The sequence below is a fragment of the Opisthorchis viverrini genome (assembly GCF_000715545.1).
Source record: "Opisthorchis viverrini unplaced genomic scaffold opera_v5_22, whole genome shotgun sequence".
Classification (NCBI taxonomy): domain Eukaryota; kingdom Metazoa; phylum Platyhelminthes; class Trematoda; order Opisthorchiida; family Opisthorchiidae; genus Opisthorchis; species Opisthorchis viverrini.
In genome coordinates, this window is record NW_008751678.1 from 3,057,779 (window position 1) to 3,082,141 (window position 24,363).

A 24,363-nucleotide genomic window follows, 5' to 3' on the forward strand; every position below is an offset into this window, starting at 1 on the left:
GCGAGGAATTTTAACGTCAAACTACCGACGGTTTGAGGTTGGCCATGGTGACAACACTGCAGCAGCACTATGTCTGAGCGAGAAAATGTGGTCGTGATACGTGCACCTTATGAATTACGCTTATGCTATAACCACATTAACAGCAAACGACAGCGAAAAAACACCATAGTTATGAGTCTGTTTCAAATGTTGCGTCAAAGTACACCTCAACTCTGCTGTCTACTATTTGTGACATTGTGCAAGTAGTTGGGTAAATGACGAAATGTCCGATAGCCAAATTGTGTCAATGTAGCTTCAAATGCAGCCGATCTCGGCAGTTACGGTACTGCCAACTTTTATGTCGGGATGAGTTCTTTAGTACAAAAGTATTCAAGTGATCCAGAAGTAGTAATCTGGTCGCGACATAGTAGTGCGATTTTCACCAAGTACCATGCGTGAATTCAATTGTCGGGACTACGGGACAACCTTCATTTAAGACTGTTAATGATACTGACTGAATGCGAGAAAGTAAGGATTTCCGTATATTAGGCACACGTCATCTAAACGTTTGCTTGACAATTCTGTGAAAAACTGAGACAGTTGTGACATTTGAGATAGATGCCACTTTAGTATGAGACTACCACAAATAGTTCAACATTTGTAAGTTACTTTGACGCATCCCAAAAAAGTTGTAGCCGTTCCGGGCGTCCGGATTGCCACCAAGGGACTTTCACGAACGATAAGTTCCTCTGCTGACTTGCTCCACATTTCCCATTGCATTTATTTTTATACGCGTTGCAACTTACTTACGTCAATCATAGTAAAAAAAACTTATTAGTGCATATATCTTCTGAATTATAATATGGATGTCATCAACTGTGCAATAATAAAGTCGATTGTTGTTCAGTATTTGGTACCACCCACGTTGTAAAGTCGAATAACTGCTTGAATGTGCTGCGACCAAGAATGATCTTAATTAGTCGTTCCGAGAAGCTCGAGGTCGCTCAGTAGTTATTGAGCGAAATTATTGATCAGGTCCGTAGTTCAAACCCAACCCTCGGCATCCCGACTGTTCCTGCCCGGGTTAGGTACCTTATCCCTCGAGCTTCCTTCGAAGTAGCACGGCAGGTAAGCACGGAAACGACGCCACAGTTGAACGATTATTATTATTAGAAGTATTTGTTTTATTATTATCCGTGCTGGGATGGGACATCAGATATTCTGTTCTTACTGAATTTCGGAACTTAGAAATAATCAATCTTTCGGAAGTACACAATGAAGTGGGAGACACCAATATTTCTTTTGTAGACCGTTAGTAGGTTCAACTCGCGAACTTAACGTCACGGATGCCACTGGGCTACGTGGAAGCCAAGTTCGGTATATACAAAACAAACAGTAACGCGTACAAAAAAACCCTTTGTCGACTAGTTTAAACTCTTCATGGTCTACAGATCTAATAAGAATAAAACACACCATTGCGCTTCAAAGACTGTCATCTCCTCATCCATACAAAAATGCTGTACGTGTCCGCATTTAAAGCTCTGTGTTTCTTTCGTCCACTTCGTCATCACAGACGAAGATATTGACAGCATGATGCCAATATATCTTTCAGTCTCCTCTGTCATGAGATCTAAAAATGCAGTTCATGCACGACAAAGCACTGGCAACAAATTGGAACAAACAGACACCCAGTAACATGGAAGTCAGAAACGTCTCACTTCAAGACTTCCCGTTCACAGTGCTGGTAGAACTCTGATGAGTGAGGTCTCATTGTGGAAGTAATTTCCGGTTATGGTTACTTAGTAGTAGATAAAACGAGCCTTCTTGAACTAGATGCTGACTAGTTTGCAGAAGACTCTAGATAGCTGAAGACGTCGGGTCACGATTCGACCTTCAAACATTTAGACCAGGCTACAATATCCGGCAACAGAAATACCATCGTATAAATTCAGCTTGAATAGGCAAATTTGAACATGAATACGTAAACTGGTTGCTTTCCGGCCTTGAGTGCCGCGAGTCTACAAAGTCTAACGATACTGCGGAATCCAGTACAGTGCTTTGACGAAACGTAATAAACCACGTCTTCCTTAAGAACTCTTCTTTTATATCCGGTCCACACGCTATGCTCAAATCCGGTTAAGGTGGTTTAAATTATCGGCTTTATGTATTGTTGACTGCCTATCCGTTCCTGTTTCTTCTAACTGCTTCCTCGTGTATAACCTGTATTTTGCGTCTCGCAGTTGAGAAGGATAAAACAGAAATTGACAGCGCGACATATATGTCCTACCGGCAATAAACATCTGGATGTCGGCAAATTATTTTGAGTCGCTTCAAATAGATTGTTTGACTCCATACATGTCAGCCCTGTCGGTGCTGGGCAGCTTGACGGAATTTTGTATCATTTAGTGGCCTCAGAGCGAAAAAGTAGGATAAAATTGGTGGTACCAACCCGTAAATTCGAAGTTTAAGGATGAAGCTGCAAAAGCTAGATCAGGCTATTTGATTGACCACTCAAAGGAGCAAAAAATTTTGTCATTTAGCTATTTGAATTTGGTAACTAGTACACGATCGACATGGCGGAAATAACGGGTACAATGACGAATACGCGCTTACTTATCATAAAAAGTCAACATGTGTTCAAACTCACAAATATTTAACGAAACCGCCAACAATGAAACAAGAAAAAATGGTGAGTCATGAGGAACAGGCCATGGATTCGATCGAATAGCTTATCTAAAAAACACGCAAATTTAAAGTTGGGCTACTAAAAACAGAAGCGCAGATTGAATGAAGTCACAGCCAGATGAAAAACACATGGAATGAGCAGAGCCAACAGAAATCGCAAAGAGATGCAGTCGTCGATATGAATTGCGGGTTACCACTAAACGTACAAAGATAAAGAAAGATGAGACATGGTGTTCTCACACTGCTTGATGCCAATGCAACCAGTGGTTGTAAAAGCTCGCATTAAAAGGGATAAAATAGTGCAGTGAACCTAAACTGACGGTGCACAGTGACTGATATGTTCCAGGTTCGCTTGGGACAAGAAACGCAAGTTTGTCACGCCACTCCACCACGCACCTCGTTCTCCGGAAGTGGGTGTAGATCTTGTTGGTCTCCTTTCTAGAAAGTGTTACAGATGGGAGAGTAAAATATTGTGCGGTCAAGTTTTGGATAGTGTACACTGTACTACAGTACAATATCGACGGTTAATCAAGACAGTCGATAGAAGCAACAAAAACATCCACAAAGATCACTGTGGGTAGGGACCAGTGTTTGGATGAAGTAAGAGTGTCAAAAAATGGGTCAACCGATAGGATCTGTCTAGAGTCATCAGAACCCTTACCGTGAAAACCAAACTATAATCCCAAGGATCTATTAACATGAGACTCTACAACAATTTTTCTAACGGGAATCCCGCGGCTCATTTTGGGGACCACCGGACAAGTCAATACCATGCCTCGTTGACCAATACATGTTGCCAGATTCTTCGATATTGGTGAAAGTAGACCTTGGAGTTGAGAGATTAGCTTCGCGTCCTCGGAACACGCAGTAATTAATGCGGAACGACAAAAAAGTAAACCGGATGTAAAGTACCCTCAAATTACTCTACCGTAGAAAAAATCGAGTGTTTTTAAGCGTGAGGAAAAAACTAATGCAAGTCGGAATGTAGCCATTTAAGTATTTACACGAGTCTGGAACATGAGTGACTGCTTTAGCTGAATAACGAATTCCTAAGCGAAAGCAATTCTCATTTGGTAACCTCTTTGTAAAGACCTAATTGCTTTCTGTAGGTAAACGAACGCGCACGGAAACGGTGTAAAGCATCAGGAACCAGATGAGTACATGGTCCCCCATGTAACGACACCTTAAATAATACAAGCGCATTTTTGTACGAACTAATAGCTACAAATAGGATAATCAGTGTTCTAAAGTAGGATACTCCATGCAGTGAAGAGTTAGCATTGTGTACGCAAACAAGAAAGATGCTTGCCTTAAACAATATGGGTCCAAGTATTGGCCAGGGCATTTTAAGTGCCAAAGGTGGCGCTTTCACGGATCCGCTAGCTTCCAGTTCAAAAGCAGCGTTCGTCACATTATTCGACCGGATTGCACGACGCCCGAAGTGGTCCAAATTGTCCTCCTCATTTTCCTCTAACGCACAGCTTGTGGGTTGTCCAAGTCCTCCCTTACTTTGAACCAGCTTCATGTATTTGTACTCCAGTCTGGAAATTGGAAACAGAGGAGCCTTGGGCTGAAAGAAGTCGGACGGACAACTAGGCTAAACTCCAAGATATGTGCACATCATAGAGCACTGATTATCATACTACTGGAGAGTTTCGCCTTCCTGAGAATCCAAGTTAAGGTTAAAATGACTGAACACGGTAGAGCAGGCCAATCGGTTATGGGTAGCGCGCCGTGTGAAAAAAACGTCACGCCGAAATCCACAGAAATGCAAGTAATAGGAAAACCGCTGTTAAGGACTATTTATTGGTCAATTCAAGCTCGCCAGATTTCGAACACATGAAAGCGATTCATCCAATTGGCCTTCTGGTGTAAACTAAATGAAATGTTCACTGATTGCTGGTTGGTAGGGTTTGGAGTTCGAAAGTCGATGGTTGAGGGAATTCGAAGTGGGAACGGACGAAGAAAAAAGAGGTGAATAAATTGGTTTTCCAAGAGCAATTGACTGATAGGATGTATACGTGCGTTATGAGGTTTGCTCATCAAAACTAGAGTGCCACGAAACACATTAACGAGGACATAAGAAAACGTTTACCCTTATTCATTCTTTGTAAATTGTTTGTTCTTTTTTACTCCCAAAGCATCCTTGGAATCGCTTCATCGTTTTGGACAGGTAGAGAGGACACTAATGAAATTACCTTAGGGCACTAGGAAGCAAGTCTAATGGCGAACCCAAGGCATTTGCACCAGTACCTACAGCCAAGTTTCGAAGCGTCAGCTAATGACGCAAGCCATAAAAAATGCGTGAAGTTGGTGCGCGTGCGTCTGGGGAACTATTACAACTCACCTTTTGTTTTTCTGGTAACACGAAAATATTATTGTAACCAGAGTGATGAGGGTGAAACCAGTGAGGAAGATGGCTACAATCTGGGTAGTTGTAAGAAGCGGACAGGGAACTTCTTGAGCAGTCAGCAGCTCCGTTGGAATTCGACATGGTCTATGGAGCAAATAACGGTGGAGCATGAAATTAGATTGTTGAACGAACTAGGTTCGGTGCAGATGAATAACACAGTGAGCCATTTGATTTGATCGAAAAATAGCAACTCATCCTTGTAATGGTTGGCGAATAGGGGAGATATTTGTGCCAACCTAACTGATGGAACAAGGGACTGAATGCACCACAAGGAAATTGACTTGCGCTGGAAATTCAGACAGCAAACTTTGAAATGAACATGCAAGAAAACCATGCTGTACAAGATGGTGCAAAGGAGATGACAGGAGACCAATTGGGTTCCAGGAGCGAGTGTGTCTAGTGAGTGTTCGTGAGTCCTCTCTGTATGAACACACGAACATAAAGCCGCTCCGCGGATTAACACACAGCTAGGGCAGCGAAAGTTGGCAGCTTATGAAATGGCAAATGAAAGAAAGTGCCATCCCCGGCAGGACCAGAAGGTGTTAACTATCAAGCACAAGTAGCACTGGTTGTTATTAACGTTGAACGGTGAAATTATGATGAATTAAAAGTGGTCAGAGTGGTCAGTGATAATGGAGATTCTTCTGTGGATGTGATGGGGAAACATCCCACGGAGCGGTCGAATTCTATACAGGAATCAAAAGTGGTCACCTTGTTCCGTTTCCAGATAAAAATGAAGCGGGGAAAAATCATAATTAGACGCAGTATCATCTTCCGAATTACCGAGGCCAGTGATTACAAGACTTGCGTGAACATAAATAAGGAATCAAATCAATGAAAAAATCCTCAGGGACTAAATGACATTTCTGACATACAGTCGTACCAGACGGTTCGATAACTGGACTGAAGAAAGGGGATCGTGGATGGATTATGGAAACCGAGGAAAAAAATTAGTCATAATTGAGCAACAAACGAAAATGTCAACTATTACCAACAAACAATGAAAAGCGCCACATATCCTAACTTGTACTCACCTATGAAATCAAACTGGACCGACCAGAATTGGCCTATACATCATTTTGACACGCAATACTATGTCTAAGCAGTGCTTAAAAAATTCACAGAACTCTATGGAAAACTCTGAAAACAAATCTCTCCAAAGATAAGTGAATAGAACTCGCATCCAAATTGAGTCAGAAGTGGGAGCAGAGTCCAAAGAACAACGTCTCTTGTACTATGTTCACAAGTCGAATGGGAGTTCTGCTGACGAATTTTAATTCTAATAGCGCGGATGTAACGTCTTCTCCGAAAGAAATTCCTGGTAGTAATACAGGGGTGAACAAAAGAGTTCGGTAACGTGCAGTTCCACAATGGAACGGAATCAATACATCACGTGGTTTGCGCTCACGTTACGTTCGCATCGTGGCTCCTCAAAAAGTTGGCGGCTCCCGACAGACAAGAACAAAAATTAGCAAGAGAATTTTTCAGTGTACCCAATACGCAGTGGTCACGGTTCATTCAATCACAGTGAAATCTTGAGTCAGACTGATTTGCATCACCTATCTGAGATGTATAACCTAAAATCCACATCGAAAAGCTGTAAAATATTCGGCTTCACTCGGGTCCCTGTAGTCAATTCTATGGCGAGTGTCGCCGCTGCTGAGGCAAGTGATGTTTACCTGATAGGGCTTAAAAGAAGGTATTCAACGCAATATGTCCAATATGGTTTGGGAAAACTTATAGGCTAGGACATCGACGAAATTCCTGAGATTTTTGGTACTAACGGCATGACGAACGGAGCGGCTTGGTGACATCCACCCATCCAAAACATTCAAACTACTAACAAGTAGGCACTAATAATTCGCAACAAGCTACGCAGGGGAGGAATGACTGACATGATGGTCGCACTCACTCTCGCGTTATGGAATACACACGCCGAGATCCGTAATGACACTCGCCGGAAAACCGTGTAATTTGGCGCTCAGAACAGATCGGACAGGCATGAGAAGAGCGCCACAAAAAGTGGTAGGTGCATCCGTCACATGTGGCATCCGGGCAAGAGGGCGGTAATTCCAGCTGTCCTTCATCGTTAAACATCGAACTGTTCAGGGACTGCAGTGATTGGCCCAAACCACATCGGAATGTGACAACCGTTCGGACGCCGGAAGGGCAATTTTCCGATGATCTGGTTACGTTGGGTGGGTAAAATGGTTTTAAGTTAGCCATGTTCGGTAAAAGGGTAACTTAATGAAACAAGGGAGAATATAATTTCCATGAGCAGTAAAGTAAACGTTGTAGAAGACTTCAACTACTATGGAACAGTGACAAATAAATGATAATTTGGCTTAGTGACCGGTGATCGGGTGCCAACTGAAAGGTGACGTAAAAGCATGTAGGGGAAATATGCGATGGCATGGTTGAATCGTCATACTTTTTTCATCAGCAATGATGGATGCGTTCATCCACAATGGCTCCCGTTTAGGACTGATCCCCCAATAAGCGCGTTTTCAATCCCACTTTTTCTCAGTTGAGTATATATGACTCCATTCTTGGAAGGGCTAACTCCGGACAAAACCCGGCCAATTAAACAATGTGCGTGTTTTCTGGGTTGCCATTAACACGTTCAAGCGGTCTCAGTTCACCCCACACACACCAGGCATTGTTCGTACCTCCGTAAGTGCAGACAGCCTATTACGTGTAGGAAGTGTCAGGCCATATTTTCGGGAAACAAATCGAATCATGCTGTCATCTATATCCCATAACTACAATCAATTGACTGAAAAAGGCGGGGGGTTGTGCTGCTGCATCCGTTCTTCCACCCGCGCACCATTGCCCGTTCTCAGCTGTCCGAAAAGGTCATGCATAAGGGTGAGTTCACAAGACCTCATTTGATAAGTACAAACGCAGAGACGTATGAACGCCATCGTTGTCACATGATTTTCTGTCATCCTCATCATCATCATTGCCACCATCATCACAGTCAGCGATAGTAATATATACTGCAGCCTACCTGTCGAACAACGCCAAAACACTATATTAGGAAGGAACCGGAGTGGTAATTTTTCAAGCACAAATTAGGTATGTTCTTACCGTCTCCGTTCCAGACGTCATAAATGACGCAACTTGGAAAACTTATCACGATTCCGTGGTGTGTGCATCTGTCATCGCGGCTTACATAACCGACGAGATACTTTGCACACTGGAATTACAAACTGCATAAAGAAATCGGAAATTCTTAGGAGAGACTTTCTACCTGGATAGAGCAAAATCCAAGCTCATTAGTCACCATTTTGCGACTCCAGTTTGTTTGTGGAATAACAATACAGCGCCATTCCAGACGTCATCTCTGTTCCTAGATCTGGAGCGCGCAATTAACAATCGTAGTGACTACAGATCAGTAACTCAGCGAAAGAAAAAAAGAAAAAGATCAGTGAACCTTCCAGCCTAGAAGCGCGACCTTGTGGCGTGAATTCCACGATTGAAGGATGAGTGGCACTATATTCTGTCGAAGTGCACGTTACGCATATTGCTGATCAGCCGCTCGTAGTCGATCGATTAAGTGTTCGGACAACTAGCCGTGAGGTCGCGGGTTCGTAACTCCATGGAGTTTCGTGATATGTGCAGCGTTCCTGAAACCTAAACAGGAAGAAACATCCGCACAGTGTTTCTTGGCTTGTCAGTATAGATTAACTTTATTTATAGGACGAAACCTCTGTTAATAGCTGCAAAATTCGCAAATCTCAGGTCGAAAACTTTTGAACAATGCAGGCATTTGAACGACGAGGAGAGCCGGATAGGAGCATGAGTCATACTTGAAAAAGTAAAATAGCATTCCATCTTGTCCAGGCATCTACCTACAGAAGCCATGGCTTCTTTGAAGTCCAAGATAACTTTACAGTGCAAGTTAAGTGGAAGATATAGGAAACGCCTCGATTATGCATAAAAGGACTTACCCGCTGGCCACAAAAATATAATGCAGATCCGTTCCAACACCTAATCAACGTAAGGGAACGAAGTTTTCTATTAGGCAGACATTCCATCAGTCAACAAGAATGGGTAGCTTGAAAATAAACCAGATAGTTCAGCCACGCTGTTCTTTCAGCGTCAGGCTTCTACGTAACTACAAAGAAACATTAGGGCTAATATATTGTGTAGCCATCAAACCCTAAGAGTTTATTGCTCTTGGAACAGTTAAATACAACTGAACATTCACAACTGCGGCTCGGGATGTACAAGGAACATTCCTTATTGACCCATTCTCCAAGAACTACACTCATCGAAAGACATTTTGGAACTCTCCAATGTTTCCATGATGGAATAGCACCATATCATAGGTTGCCACTTCCCGGTATTCCCCACCAAGCTAGGTTGTTCAGCTTGCTGGAGGGATTCAACAGTAACCAACGTTTTGTCCTATTAACATCCCCCTTAAGTGGCCTACTTCCCTCAGGTAGCAACCCGCTAACCTTCGTCCCAGGAAAAATAATTTGGAAGGAATCTTCCAAATCCTGTACGTCAATCAGTATTCAGACCAACATGCACCTCATGAAACTATTCTGAAGCCTCTCGGTCTTTTGGCAGAGAAAGAATGCTCAATGAATCATGAAAGAGAGTGCAGATCTTTTAGTAATCACGGCGGTCACATACAATCCAAATCAGAATTCACCTGACAGTGGCAAATAAATATTCATTTGAAACAAATGATAACGAAGACAGTGGATGGTCATGGTATAACTAAAAACTAATAAAAGGTAACAACACAATGAATGCGTATCCACATTACAGAAGAGAAGAGACAGTCCTGAAGCTGCCTATTTACACCAAGCTATTAATCAGAAGTGATAACGCTTCTGAAACAATCAACAGGAAATTGACGACCTCGATCAGAAGAAAGTTCGATGCCACTCCATTAAGGACCTCACTCAATAACGATCGAACGCTCAGTGAAAACATCGAGGATAAGGTGCCGGTACAGGCCTCTTCCGTAGTAATATATTCATTAGTTTGTAAATGCTCCGCAAATTATGTCGGTTGGACGAATTGCTCAGCACTTATCTTCACGCAGTTGAACCGAACAAGCGATGCATGACGAACACGATAGCAGCTCACCTGACCGATACAAATCAACGAGTCAATCCGGCTGATGTATCGAGTGTCACAAAGTCATTTCAAGGTCGTTCGAGAGAATGCACTCGCAACAGTAGAGACGGGCACCGTTCGACTGCATTCAACAACTCTGTGACGTCAAAAATGTCACGTGAAAACATTGACTTTACTCTGGTCGACTAACCGCGGTTCTTAATTAACACCGGTTAATGACTTGCATACCCTCAATTTTTTACCGTATGCCTTACTGCATATTAAGCTTTTATTCTATTTTTCATCAACCGGGACTGGCGAAAACAATTATTCGCAGTACCCAGTGTTGTGCAGTAACCAGATACCTCCTGTAAGTAGGATCAGGGTCGAACCAGTTATTCCCGTCTACACGTTTCCGGCCATAAAACTGACCACAATGACCACAATGGGAGAAAAATTCGTCTACGAAGCGCACGATAGTTAGCAATCGTTGCTAATCCTGTCCAAATTAGCCATTAGCTGATCAAGTGCCAAAAGGAAGTTGCAGTCGATGTGCGAATGACCATAGAGAAGCGAGGTTTCTTATATGGTAAAAGCCAGCACAATTACGAAACTATAGTTGCGCAATCATTTTGTTCTCGTGACCAAATTAACGGTAACTGACTAGCTAGAAACGATGAGTTTTTCTACAGTGCTTTCCATGAAAACACGTCTCGTAGCCTCCTCGTAACTATCCGCTGTGTCCAGTAGTTTCACAGCTCCCTCATAAAACCCAACTGTTTGTCACTAAACCAATTCCTGTTGCCCTTTGTACGACACGTTTGTAGACCTAAGGACAGGGACGTTACCGATTAAAAACGAGTACTCACGTGTTTTGAAACCAACAAAATAAGGGTACTTAGCTGCAGTATTGACAATTTATTTGACCATGAATCGACTTACTATCCGCAGTCCATCCAGCCCGCGTCAAATTGGTATTCACTTCATCCCAAAATCGTTTGCTGTGATTGCTCTGTACAGCCATTTCAAGGCGATCCCCAAGTCTATGGGAAAAATGAATGCAACCCGTTGAACACGTCATCATCATCATTGTCAGCTGTAATAACAGCGTACTTATCATACAGTGGCTGTAGCTGCCACAGTCTCGTTCGCCGGTGATTCGGGGAGGTAGGGTAGGTGGCTGCGTATTAGAGGCGGGAGCTGATAAATTAGTGCGTGAATACCAGCACTGTAGGGCGACTGTAAGTGGGGGGGAGGTTCGGAAGGGAGCTATGCATCCAATACCTTGGATGCATGAACACCATTGAGGGCGTTGAACACGAATTTAACGAGTCCATATATCGTAGGACTAATAGTGAGAGAATTTCGCACTCCGTACGCAATTCCGGGCAGAAACAGGTCAGCCATCAAAGTAACAAACAAAAGCAGTGGCAATGAGAGGCAACAATAAATCATGTTTGTCAGACACACGATATGCCATGTGGATTATAATGAGACCCGAACACAAGTAATTTCTTGTGGCCTTCGCTGCTTCGACCACTTTTCAGCAAATCATTCCTGACATACGGTGATGCTTTGATTCCAACATAACTTCCATGGAAGATGGGTGGACAGTCAATGCGAAATATCGCCTTCCAGAGCTACATAGTAAGATAGAAGAGTCAGCATTCACACTTGGCCATGTAGTGGTTTCATGGTCATACAGGTTTCGTGCTAGTGATGGCTTGCACCTTGGTCATCCAATTATTGAAAAATGAAGTCGTCAGTTCACTTTACTTGCTACTGGCCAGCAGTTGATAAAGAAATATCAGGGTATATAAGACAGCGTGGACAACGTTTGTGTAAATGGCATACTCAACATTTAAAGTAACCGTCTTCACCAGAGCCATATGAGATGGAAAAATATGGAAACTACTCGAATGGAAGTTTGTCGTGGCATGGTACACCAAACACACATCCATATCGATCCAGTCAACTGGCCACTACGAACAAAAGAATTAAACAGATGCGAGACTCCGAACCACACAGGAAGTCAAGCAACTTTACGACAACGACTAATAAGATAAACGAAAGAAAGATAACGAAAAAAGGTAATTCATGAAACCAATCGAGTGGAATGAAAGCGGAAGACAAAGCAAGAAGGAAACGTTTCAGTCACAGCGGAGGAACATAACTGTCGGATTGAAGGCGCCCGACGAACCAACCATATACGAGGAAATGAGATCACAACGGGACCCAGATTCAACGAATTTACGCGAAAGCCATCTCAGGAGCGACTAATTACATTGGCTGGCAGATACGGCTTAGAAACTATGTAAACACACGCAAAAAAAAGAAGGGATTGACCCACCCAAACCCGCACTGACGATGTCACCTGGATTGGTGATGAAATACAACTGACAAGCTCAGCAGACAGCCCAACAACCAAGCAGACCATCCAAGGTAAACTATATTACGCAACATCGCCAACAACATACAAAATTCTACTTTTTGAAGCAGCATGGCGAAGCCTCAGAACTCGGAAAAACGAAAATTACCGAACCAAACTTTCCAAACTATCAGCACACTTCTTCATATGTGTATGCAGCTAACTGATTAACATCTAACTAAAAAGCGAATCATCCAAGATGACTGTTTGTCCTAGAGGTTTAGTTACACAAGCTGTCAAATGCCCGTTCGCCACCGGACCGAAGAAACCAATTACATTGCATTTGCAAGAGACTGCATAATCTAATTCATGGCAATAGAAAATAACAGCTCACCTGAGAGGTAGAACACGCTGCTTCTTATTGGGCGCAGAAGGTACGTGTACGATAGTTTGGCGACATATTAACGCTTCCGTGTAGTGCACCACCTATAAAGTAGACAAACCGAGTTAATCGATATTAACTAAATGTCCACGCTGGGAAATTTCGGCATAGGATTCACTTTAGACGTCCATAATACGCATTTTTGCGTTCAAATAGGCTTTATTGATTACGCTATCTGTAGACACGATGTAAAAAGATGACCAGACAAAACGGAACATCCATTTCCCGAAAAATGTTTATCACATTGTGTGACACTCTCTTATGGTATTACCCAGCACACAGACTCAAACATACTGAGGTTAGAATGTAGAACGAGGCGATGCACAGCAAGTCACGACTAAGCGATGACCACAGTCATTTTGCTCTTACACGCACACACATACATCTATATGGGGGCTTTTAATGGATTACCTTCGAGTTTGATTGGGTGCGACTGTTGGGGATATCAATATCTCTATCTTGTGTAAACAAAATTCCGGTATTTTTTTCAGGGTCAAACTATGAATATATATATATGAAAATCACTATTGTTCGGAGCATTAAAGTTGCGACCAAGGTTTCGTCTTCTTGCTATTCCGTTGCACTAGCAGTCGAGATCAGGCAACATAGCTGGTGATAAAATATCGTCACAGTCCGCTCATATTATTGTTTGCTCGCTGCGCTATCGAAACAAAACAGACACAACAAACCAGGAAACCGTCACAAATGACCACTTGGCAGACTCGTTTTATTGAGTAACTAATGAGTGTGGTTCATATTCGTCTTCCCTCTCAACAGGAAATGATCGCGCCGAAGGAACGTTCTGCTAGTCTCAGAGAGTTTCTCGCAGTAGTACATAATGACTGTCTCATTGTGAAATCCTAAGATAATCCTAAGATAACAATGGCCAGAGACTTGAAAGTCCTTTAAACCTCCCAAACATAATCTTTTGACAACTCACAATCAACTCTGACAAAACAGGACTAATCCCCAGTACGTCCGTCCAACCTTGACCAGTTTAGCAGCAAAAACTCTCATAAACGCACATAAGTAAATTCAGTACACCAAACGCTCAGACCTTGGGGCTCAAGCATTTGATTTAAACAGTAGTGAGAGATATCCCTTGTGATTACAGTCACTGCAAGTAGTAATTTGGCACATCTTTTGCTTGATGGAAGTCAACGTACATACAAAATAAGATATCAACGGAATGAATCGTTTTCAAAAAACAGTGTTGGGAATGCCTGGTTAAGTGTTGTCCCAAAGTGATCACCACAAATATTAGGTAGGTGGAGCAGGAAGCAAGAAAAAGGCTCACCACCAAAAGACGACTAAACTGAACGGATTCCATGAATAAGCCGAAAAGGACAACTAGAACAGGTTCAATCTATCGGGTAAAGTGAACCGGATATCGGTGAAAACAAGATGGAACTCTGGTAAAGACTAGATTCAGGGCTTCATGGAATGAACAAAGACGGTTGAAAGAACATCGACGATTATTGATGATAATTACGAGCATTTGAAATCAACGCGCATGAGTCTCCGGAAAGATCATCGAACAGACCGAAAGGAAGTAGAGTGATAACCTACTTTCCCATACAACTCGGAGACACTGTTCAGTGTCTTATTCTAATAAATAATGTTGGTCGTATTAATCAACTATGTGAGCCACGTCGCCTGAGAGGAAATTCTACCATTCAACTTACCACTGATTCATACTCCTCCACGCAACGCACAGGGTGACCATACATGAAGGAAAGGTGGTATTCGTAGTGATACTTGGTCCCAGTGGGTGTGAACAAATTGGCTCCATACACAGTACGGTTCCTGTTGCATAAGACAAAAAAAGAAAAAAATCACTGAGGTGAGTTTTAGAACTGCTTTGGATAGCTAGAGCCAAAAACAAGCCGCAGTGTCCGTGGGGATAATAAAACAGAGACAATAGACCACTAACAAACCAAAAGAATAATAATCGTTCAACTGTGAAACCCTTTCGGTACAACCTACCGTGCCAACCAGAGGGAGCCACATGGGCTTAGATAATGTCAGACTGTGAAAGCCTAGGCAGGATCAGTCGAATCGGTGGGGTCGGTTTCCAAAAACGAATATGCCAGACAGCAATTCAGCGCTTTAACCAATCGTCTGTCTTGAGCTCCACTCAATTCCACAGAGTTCTAAATAAACTGAAGGTAACCTGTAAAAAATTTTCAACCTTGTGGTAACCCCTGATTTTTTTGCATTAATGCCACTAAAACAGCTTACCACATTAACACTTGTTGACGTCCCTTGATTTCTATTGGATAGATGAATGAGCAACACGACCGTAATTCCGCTAGTCCGTTTATTACAAAAAGACCGGAAAGTTGCTTACTTCAAGAGCAGCTCGGTCAAATTATACAGCATTCCATTGCTAACGACCGGCGCTGTATCCACCACGCAGACACTGTGATTTACCGCCTTGGTTCCCGGCTCGCAAGGGATGCAGGCCTCTGACACTGTGCGAGTTGCGTGTGCATCAGTCTGGAGAATCGTGTTCTCAGGACACTGGGTGCAATCGACAACTTCTTGCCGCGTTGTTTCATTGATTGCAGAAGCGTAGAACAAGCCAGGTGGACAGGAGATGCATCTGTTGAAAACCGGGGTGCGTAAAACAAGTGCATAAATTGCTTATAGATTCAAGTGTACGGAGACCACCATGGATACAACGCTCAATTCAATGAATTTGCGAGTGAAAAAGGACGCAATGGAACTGCGAATAGATTTATTGGATAATAAGCACGTTTTGTGCGTGGCTGGTGAATAACGTCGCGAAAACCCAAAGTTTATGCCACAATTTGTGTACGTAAACGTAGGTTCAACATATCCAGCTACTGCAGGTTGTTAAGCAAGTTGAGAGAAAACTGTTGAGTCATATTTATCAGATCAGCACTCTGTAGACTAACCAACAGTTTATGAAAGCTGTGCACAGTGACGGACAAGCACACGTGCAAAAGAAAGACTATCACACCGACTGCACAAAAGCACACCAAAGTGCTGTAGTGATGAGAAACAAAAGGATTGAACGATGAAGTTTGCTGAGACCGGATATGAAGACTCAACAGAATAACTGTCGATGCATTTAGAAACATGCGGTCGATAGTACACTTTCCGTAATTATCTTAGAGAGTACTCCGCACACAAAAGGATAAATATGGTAACAGACCTGATATGATGGTAAAATACCACAGTACACCGAAAAGAATGCACAGAAAACAATCTCATTAGCTTTTCGTTTCAGAAGAGCTTGGTAGCCAAGCAATCGCTACTAGTAGATACCACTCTTTCAGAAAGGACACAAATTACGGTAGATGAAATAGTTAAAGGTATAGAAGCATGCCTGAATATCACCCACTTTGTTTTAAGTCCCTGGTTTATACAAAAGAACAAGGTATAGCAGTGGGATCTTCGATATCTCCGGTTTTGTCAAACAGTTTTATGGGCGATGTTGAACAGAAAGTTTTAGCCGGCTTCCCGTGCCCACCCAACATATTCTGGCGTTATGTAGATGACAACTTCGTCGTGATGAAACGAGACAAGGTCTATGAGCTTCGTAACTGTCTGAATGGCCTGAATCTAGCCATCATGTTTAGCATGGAGAACGGGCAACTACGGGTACATTGCCCTTCTTAGGCTACATGACAAATAAGGTCGGAGGAGAACTAAAAAACCACAGTGTAGGAGAAGCTTACTGACATTGGGACAATTTTGAACAACTCGTCTGCCCATCCGAAGACGGTATTCGCGAGTATTGCCGCGTCGATGTTTAGCCGCTCAAGAGCCCGTGCACAGAAAAAGTTGATCGGACAGCGGGCCACATTATAGTAAAGAACAAACTTCGGGGTAGTGGATATCCAACTAATTGGATTAGGTGTCAATTACGAAGGATCCTGTGGCGAAACCCAAAACAGAATGGCTTGAGACAGTTGGTGCTCTATATAAACCAGTGATAACGGAAGTCATTCAGAAGATACTAAGCACGGCTGACATAAAAGTAGCTTTATAGAAGAGAAACACTGCGCTCTGTACCATGGTAATTGGAGCAACACTTCCCTACAAACAGACCAAGAAACTATATCACCAAAATTAAATGCGACGACTGCACTGAGATCTACATAGGACCGACGGCCAGAATCGGAGAGCCCAGAAAAGAAATAAACAGGTCACCAAGAAATGCAGATGAATATCAAGCTTACTGAAAGAATAAACAATGGCGAAACATGCACTAGACACGGAACTCAAAATGGATTTAGAAAACGTAGAGGTTTTGAGGCGAGGAATAGGGTCCACGCCACAGAGACTGATGGCCGAGGCGGTGAAAATCGTTAAGTATACCAGTGTAAATAGAACAGAAGGCAGAGAACTGACAAGCATGTGGAAAACTGTTTTGGATCAGTCGAGCTAACACTTGGTGGTAAGTGATTATCAGGAAGAGGAGTCGTTAGCAAAAATAGCTTAGGTATGAAGTGCACTTAGTAACACCCAACATTCACCCAACTAAATTTTTGTAGCACCCACAAGCACACATAAACTAACAAAATCGGCCAGTGGCACCTAAGGTGAATCATCAAGCAAAGCACCTCGAACCAGAGGATTAAGGAAACGAAACCGATCAAAAATAATCGGAAATTCCCTCAACCCATCAACCGTAAGAATGAAGCAACTACACTAACCGATAAGACCCTTTAGTTCACATTCAACACCGATCTAGTGTGCAAGTCTGAAGAGGTATTGCTGATGGGTAACCTGCTCACTTGCCTGATGAAGCGAAACGTCCCCCAGTTAGAAACTACCGTTTGTTTAGCAAAGCCTTCCGAAACGACTGATTCGCAGACAATTCTGAAATTTTTTTCAACTGATTGGGATTCTGTTACCTTCCCGCTAGGTTCACCATTTGAGTTTACTGGAAACTGAGATGCCTAATATGCAGAGGGAGCTATTACCAGAACATTTGCCCGAGAAGAAGAAGTATCGGCAATACAAACAGGATGACAACAAAAATGAGTGTTACATCGTGTTGTCAGTAGAATGATTTTCAAGTACATGATCGGGAGTAACTCCCACTTATCTGCGGGATAGGAATTAACCCCGAATCTACCATGCAGACGCAGTTCGACAGCCCAACTTGAACACCCGCATCACCCACAAAGATGAAAATATAGATGCGTTCCGCCAGACGGATCACACCACATGCGTCCTTGGAAAAATTAGTGCTGGAGACTAAGACACCACAGGCATGCATCGGTCTCTGTGTCCAGATTTATTGTGCTGGGTAACCGGATAGCGCAAGACCACCGAAATAGTGCTATTTGGAGTCAGTTAGTGAAACATCAAGTATGCAGCGTGACCGAACGGGAACCGTCATCCAAGAATCATTCGAAATATAGTTCTCTGTTTGCTATCCGGTGGGCTACTCAAGGCTACCAGAAATAAATGTTGCTGATGACTCAACAGCCAAAGAAAGTAATAGGCTCAAGCAACTGAAGAAATTGGTTAGTGAGAATACAGCGGGTTGTGCAACATAACGATCTGTCACAAGCACCGGTAAAATCTGGAATGGCAAAATGGTTCACACTCAGAGGCTTGACCAGAAAAGATGAGTGGGAAGAATGTGTCTGCAGTTACTGTAACTTAATAGCAGTTCATTACATAGAGATCACCGCCCACTTTACAACAGTTTCAGCTGCCAAATTTTCCTGTCAAACAATCCTATAAATGACAAGCAGCAGATAGCTATACGGTGGATGCAATAGCTTCCACAAGTTTAGTGTGTAGAGTGTGAGCGAAAAGTGTTTTGTATGGAATTCAGACTTTTTGGTAAGAACTAATGTTCTTGACGACCACGCACTGATGGCGACAGTTCTGTGGCAGGCGCGGCGATGAGTACAGGACTGCGTTGCCCCAAATTTTGGCCCCACTTACAGTGACGAGTTCCCTGATTACTAATTTTAGGCTCCACCGTCAGGTTTGCTTAGTCCCTTAAGGTTTACACTCTACGCTAAACTGAGTAAAAACTGCTCCAAAAAAGTGGCTATTATCCCTTGAGATTTAGGGATATGTCACAAAGATGACCAGATTCTTGCATTTACTTCAGGTGTCACATTACGACCGGAACTAATACAACTTCCAAAAGCCGCCAGTCGAGTGACTCTCCTTGGATTGTAAGTGGATGTTAAATGACTGCATGTCCAGGAGCATGACTTTATACTCTGTGGGTGCGAAGTGCGCGCCAATGGACGGGATAACTGATCTGTTCAACCAGAAATGCACGTGTCTTTTCCTATGAGTGGTCCATTTGTATGGCGTTGTTCTAGCACGGAGTGCGAAGATTTGGTCAGCTCAATTGCTAACAGGCTACAATCCCGCTTGATGCCCTCGAGTCAACAATTCAAAGACCATCATAAAGCAAAGAAGGAAAAGTGACTGCAAGGATCCTGTTAAAACTGGTGTCAAGTTGATCCGTTTGTAATTACCGCAATCACTACAATTCTCTTTCCCTGAAATGGGTACTATCACAGATTCTCCCCAATTGTCTTGGAGAGTTACCTTTTCCCGGATGGAGACAAATAGATCTTACAAGCGGTGGCTGAGGAATTCACCCCTATCTTACAGCAATCCACAGAGTTGGATGGAAGTTGGGCGACGACAGCTGAGTGCCTCGATTTTTACCCCAATCAATACACTCCAACATGTCAATGAAATATCCGGGGATATTGGCATTGGTCAGTATATTGATTGCCCTCCGGCCCAATCGAATTAGTCTACAATTCACCTGCTGCTTTTCTGAATGACAGAACAAAAAGATCAGAGTTAGGGTACGGACACGCCCTACGCCCTCTAGATTCGGAGTGCTCCCATTCATGGAGTGTTTTTAACAATAGCTGTTTTACACTGAGTCGGAACTAAATGTAACGGAACCGCACAAGTTAACCTACAAACAGTGAAAGCTAAACAGAATTTTCTTTTCCTCGTGGGATAAAGTACAAACAGGGACGCCAGAGATCGACCGCACCACAGCAGATGGCACGGTACTTCAGTAGTCCATTCTACAAGACGTCTTTATCCACGATTTGGGTCTCGCTCATTGCTAGTATCCCACAAGTTATCCTAACAGGGATCACTGTCACACAGCAAAAGCATACCAAAAATGTTGAAGCGCGAACACGTTCGTACAATATTCTAACCGTGTGTGGTAGTTAAAAAGAGCACGTAAATAGTACAGCTCAGTAGGTTTTCCCGTTTGGGTCAGTTTTACTGTGAAGAATTGATCATTTTTTGGAATCAAGAGGAAACCTAAAATGTCGGAAGTTATCCGTACTCACCAGGCTGGCATTTTTCTCCAACAGAAACAGTTACCCGATGAGTTTCCCTTGAAAGCTAAATGTATTTAACTTGACTGGAATTCCTCTGTGATTTATTGATGCACAGACGGTCAGCTGTAAATTTGCATACCCTTATTCTTGACGCAACACTTTTGCCTTTGTCGTGACAAACAAAAGTATTTCTCGAGTTGACCAGCTACAGGAACCACTCCATGGAAATCACAAGTGACAGCACACGTGCACTTGATTCCAATGATCGATATCTCCAGGACCAGAGAGCAAAACGGTGTGTAGAATGGTCTTCCGCTGGAGACCAAAAGAACCGACTTTGGATTGGTTCCCTCAGTCAATTCCAATAGTAACGCGTATTTTCGCAAAGGACCACCCGGCTTTGAGTCGACCTCTCTGAGTAGAATCTCTATAGGCGCCAGATGAAATGCAGATAGAGTTCACTTTCAGATTGGCAAGGTGTGACTCAATTAGGACACCACTGTGTTACGAAACGTTGGACACATACAAATGTGACTGATGTCGACAGTTACTACGGGCAACAAGATGTTCAGTAGTTGGTGTAAACTAAACCACTGGATTACGAGCAAACAAAGTTTGTCATCCACTTCATAATGGGTACGGGTCGAAAACCCACAACCTTTACAGTTCATATTCATAAAAGGGATGCTTTGTATAAACATTTGAGCTTGTTTTAGGCGTGTACTACACCCAGTGTGGTCTTCGCGCTTTTCTCTGCTGCCAAATCAAACATATGATTTGCGGTAATAAACGAAGTGAGGTAACATAACTGAGTATTCAAAATTGCACGAGGTCGGTACCAGCGTGAGAATGATGGGGAATTCGAACACACATGCTCACAATAAAATTACCTCCAGGCGGTAACACGCTCTAGGATCCCCTGATACGTAAAATTACCACTGAATACTCACTTCCCATCCTGAATACCTTTCAAGCATTTTCTACAGCCAATGGTTCCCAACAGCTTAGCGTTTGTCACCTCCAGTTGATAGATCTTCACATGCTCCAGTAGCAGGTCACTTTGTGAAACTTCAGGATTAGGTGCTTTTTTCCGAAATTCCCAGGTGAAGTTCACAGCAGCAGAATCTTCAATCGTGAAGCTGAAAACCGAAAAGTAAGGTAGTGTATTAGGAAGCAACGGGAAAAAATCAATATTCAGAAAATCTCGTGATAATAGTAACAATAATAATGATAGTAATCATAATAATGAGGAAGCGGCGTTTGTGGACGGACATGTATTGAACGACCCTACACAAATGATACCCCAACCGGCTCTCTACAATCGCTAGGGTCATTCTATGCCAGCCACGGATCTGATGTACCGACGAACAAACACATAGGGATGTCCCATATCTTCCACCTACATAGGCAATGTCTTGTTAATTTGCTACAACAAGCACGAGCTGTAGCTTCAGATGAGGAAAGTCCGATACTCAAGAAATTATGTATTCACAACAATGGACGAAATATGGAAAAACATTGCCTTGAATTTTTGGCGCTTGCAAATTACGAATTCAATAAATCCATTCAATATCTAACCTGCTGCTTCGTTTTCCCAAAACTATCAGCAAATGTACATTGGAGCGAACCGCACGTGGAAGGAGAGTGAGTAATTCATTTAGAAACGGGTAATGGATGCGAACCTCACAAACATCTATCATGGGCATACTAACCTCTATACACTCAGCAGTCTCAGGCGCTACAAAATATTCGGACTGTTTACATAATGACACATTGGATTTCTGCGAACACCCACCAAATGGATAGGGCCAACGTCATTGCAGAGCTTTGTGTTAGCGGTGGGCTAAACAGGATACGATATGAAACGTGGAACAAAGGCGACATATCGAAAACAGTGTTAATCAGATCCAACTAACTCTTCACATTCTCACCAGACACAGTATCGCGATCTGGATAAATCCTCTCGGTCGATTGGATAGCACGTTTTCAGGCACTGAAATCATCTGTGTACACACATCAGAGACCGGCTTTCACCGTCCCGAACCTAAGCCTGAAAATGTTTATTCGCATCCCCATACACACAATCCAACCTGCGCATGTGTCCGCTCTGTTCACATTATCACTCGTCTGCCTGAATGATCACTGGTGATTCAGTGGATCAACAACCCAGACTAGGAAGTTCAGGCCGAAGATGGAAAAATATTACGCCGCCTTCACTCCATATCAAACTACCCTAATTTCTCTTTGGTTTTCACGAGAGACTCAAATGAATCTCTCGTTTATGGTATTCTGCAACTGAATTTGCTGCACACAGGCTGCCTCATGTTTCAGTTGGCACTATATTCGAGATATCGCAGTATATTTTCATGAAGGAAACCACTCACAAGGTTGCTGAAAACCCTTCGACAGCCCACGGCCGGTTTCACCCTTCTCGGGGCTCATCAGGTAGGCGCGGTCTCTGAGTTTCCATCAACCTTATGCTCTACTTGAACCCATAAGTAGAACACGAGGTTGATGGAAACGCGGGGATTGCACCTACCTGATGAGCCCCAAGAAGGTCATGGGCTGTCGAAGAGTTTTCAGCAACCTTGACAGCATTTCCCTTTATGAAAATACCCTAATTTCTATTGTGATTGTAGGATATTCATTGTGAGTCAGCATAAGATTTTTATCGAGAGACATTGTGGAAATAGTTGGGCATCATATGAGGGGGTGATAACAATTTGAATCATCTAGCGATGTGCATGAGAACTTACGTATAGTTTTGACGTTCCGCCTTTCCCAACCACTGGATCAAGGGGGTGTTGACGGTGTCACGTTGCTGTGAATAGATGACAGTATTGAAAGCCAAAGAAACACTAACCGCACAGCGTGCTGGTTACCAAAGACAAACTAAATTAAAGCAAACGCCAAGGTCACAGTAAGCACCTCACCCGCAAGCAAAAACACTCACTTGAAATTTCCGTTCGAGCATTTTCATGCATCCTATCTCGGTAGGCATAATCGTAAAGATGTGGGTGGGTCCCTACAAGCCCAGCAACACGGGGTCTTATGCACTACTGTTGACGAATCAGGTGGCCGTAAAAGGATGGGACACACGATCGTTTGGTCATCTGTTCCAGGTAATTTACCACATGACTACGCGCCCGCTCGTCAGTTCTCGAGGGCCGCCGGACCAGCTCTTGAGTTTTCGGGCAATCCAACTACTGGCGAATTGTCAGATATTCTGTTTGAGTGGTCATCAAATATCCCATTGAAATCTAATCTTGTACTGTGGTAAATATCAGGTTCTCCCTTCAATGATCTGGCTATCCACTATTAATCACATTATATGAAAAGGTGACCAACTAACTCGACCATGATTCACACAGCCGTACAATCCTCTGTGCGTATGAGGCGGTATTCGATGCAATTACTAGGGAAATTTTTTTCACAATGGACTTGGTGGTCGATGTTCACCGGATTGGTTAATATGAAACTAGGGTTCTTATCAAGCAACTTGCTAGCATATGATGCGGGGCGGGCAGGAAATCTAACGCGAAAATTGGCCTGCCTAGTGATGCGAACCCTATAACGTAAGAATCAATTACCGGATTTGTCGAAAACGTTTCACTTGCGCAAGCGATCTTCCCATTCCTTAGGGGCCTTTATAAAACAAACCAAGGTAAGAAAAACAATGTACCACTCAACGATTTGGTTCCTGGCATACTCTCTCAACAAACGCTGGGAACGGCATGAACCAGAAGAACACCTTTACTCAAAAACTAGCTGGCTTAGTTACTTACCTGGCGCAAAATCAGTTCACAAGCAGTACAGACGAGTTCGAATTCCACCCGTAGGTAGGTATTGGGAATGGGTGGGTTGCGGACGACTTCTCCCGCACTTCCAGCGTCCACTTCATTGGAACGCACGAAACCAAAGGGTATTGACAAATGTAAGAAAGCAGCTGTACTCAAATGCAACCCAATTCCAGCACTGATGTGATCCACATTTAATGTCCATTCTAAACAACCATTTTCTAATGGGAGAAAAAAAAAGAGCATCTGTAAGTGTTGGTTTCGGAATTCGG

At 43.1% G+C, this 24,363-nt stretch overlaps 1 protein-coding gene across 1 annotated transcript; it reads right to left on the minus strand.

Moving 5' to 3' along the window:
- Positions 1-2,517: 2,517 nt before the first annotated feature.
- On the minus strand, positions 2,518-24,363 carry T265_02002 (hypothetical protein; the record flags this gene model as incomplete). The annotated part of the gene is made up of 12 exons (XM_009166140.1): positions 2,518-3,102; positions 3,974-4,205; positions 5,012-5,161; positions 6,990-7,262; positions 9,031-9,070; positions 11,099-11,199; positions 12,919-13,010; positions 14,652-14,772; positions 15,317-15,571; positions 21,245-21,433; positions 23,051-23,115; positions 24,080-24,363. The coding sequence occupies 12 exons, from the start codon at positions 24,335-24,337 to the stop codon at positions 3,040-3,042; spliced, it is 1,839 nt and encodes a 612-aa protein (XP_009164404.1).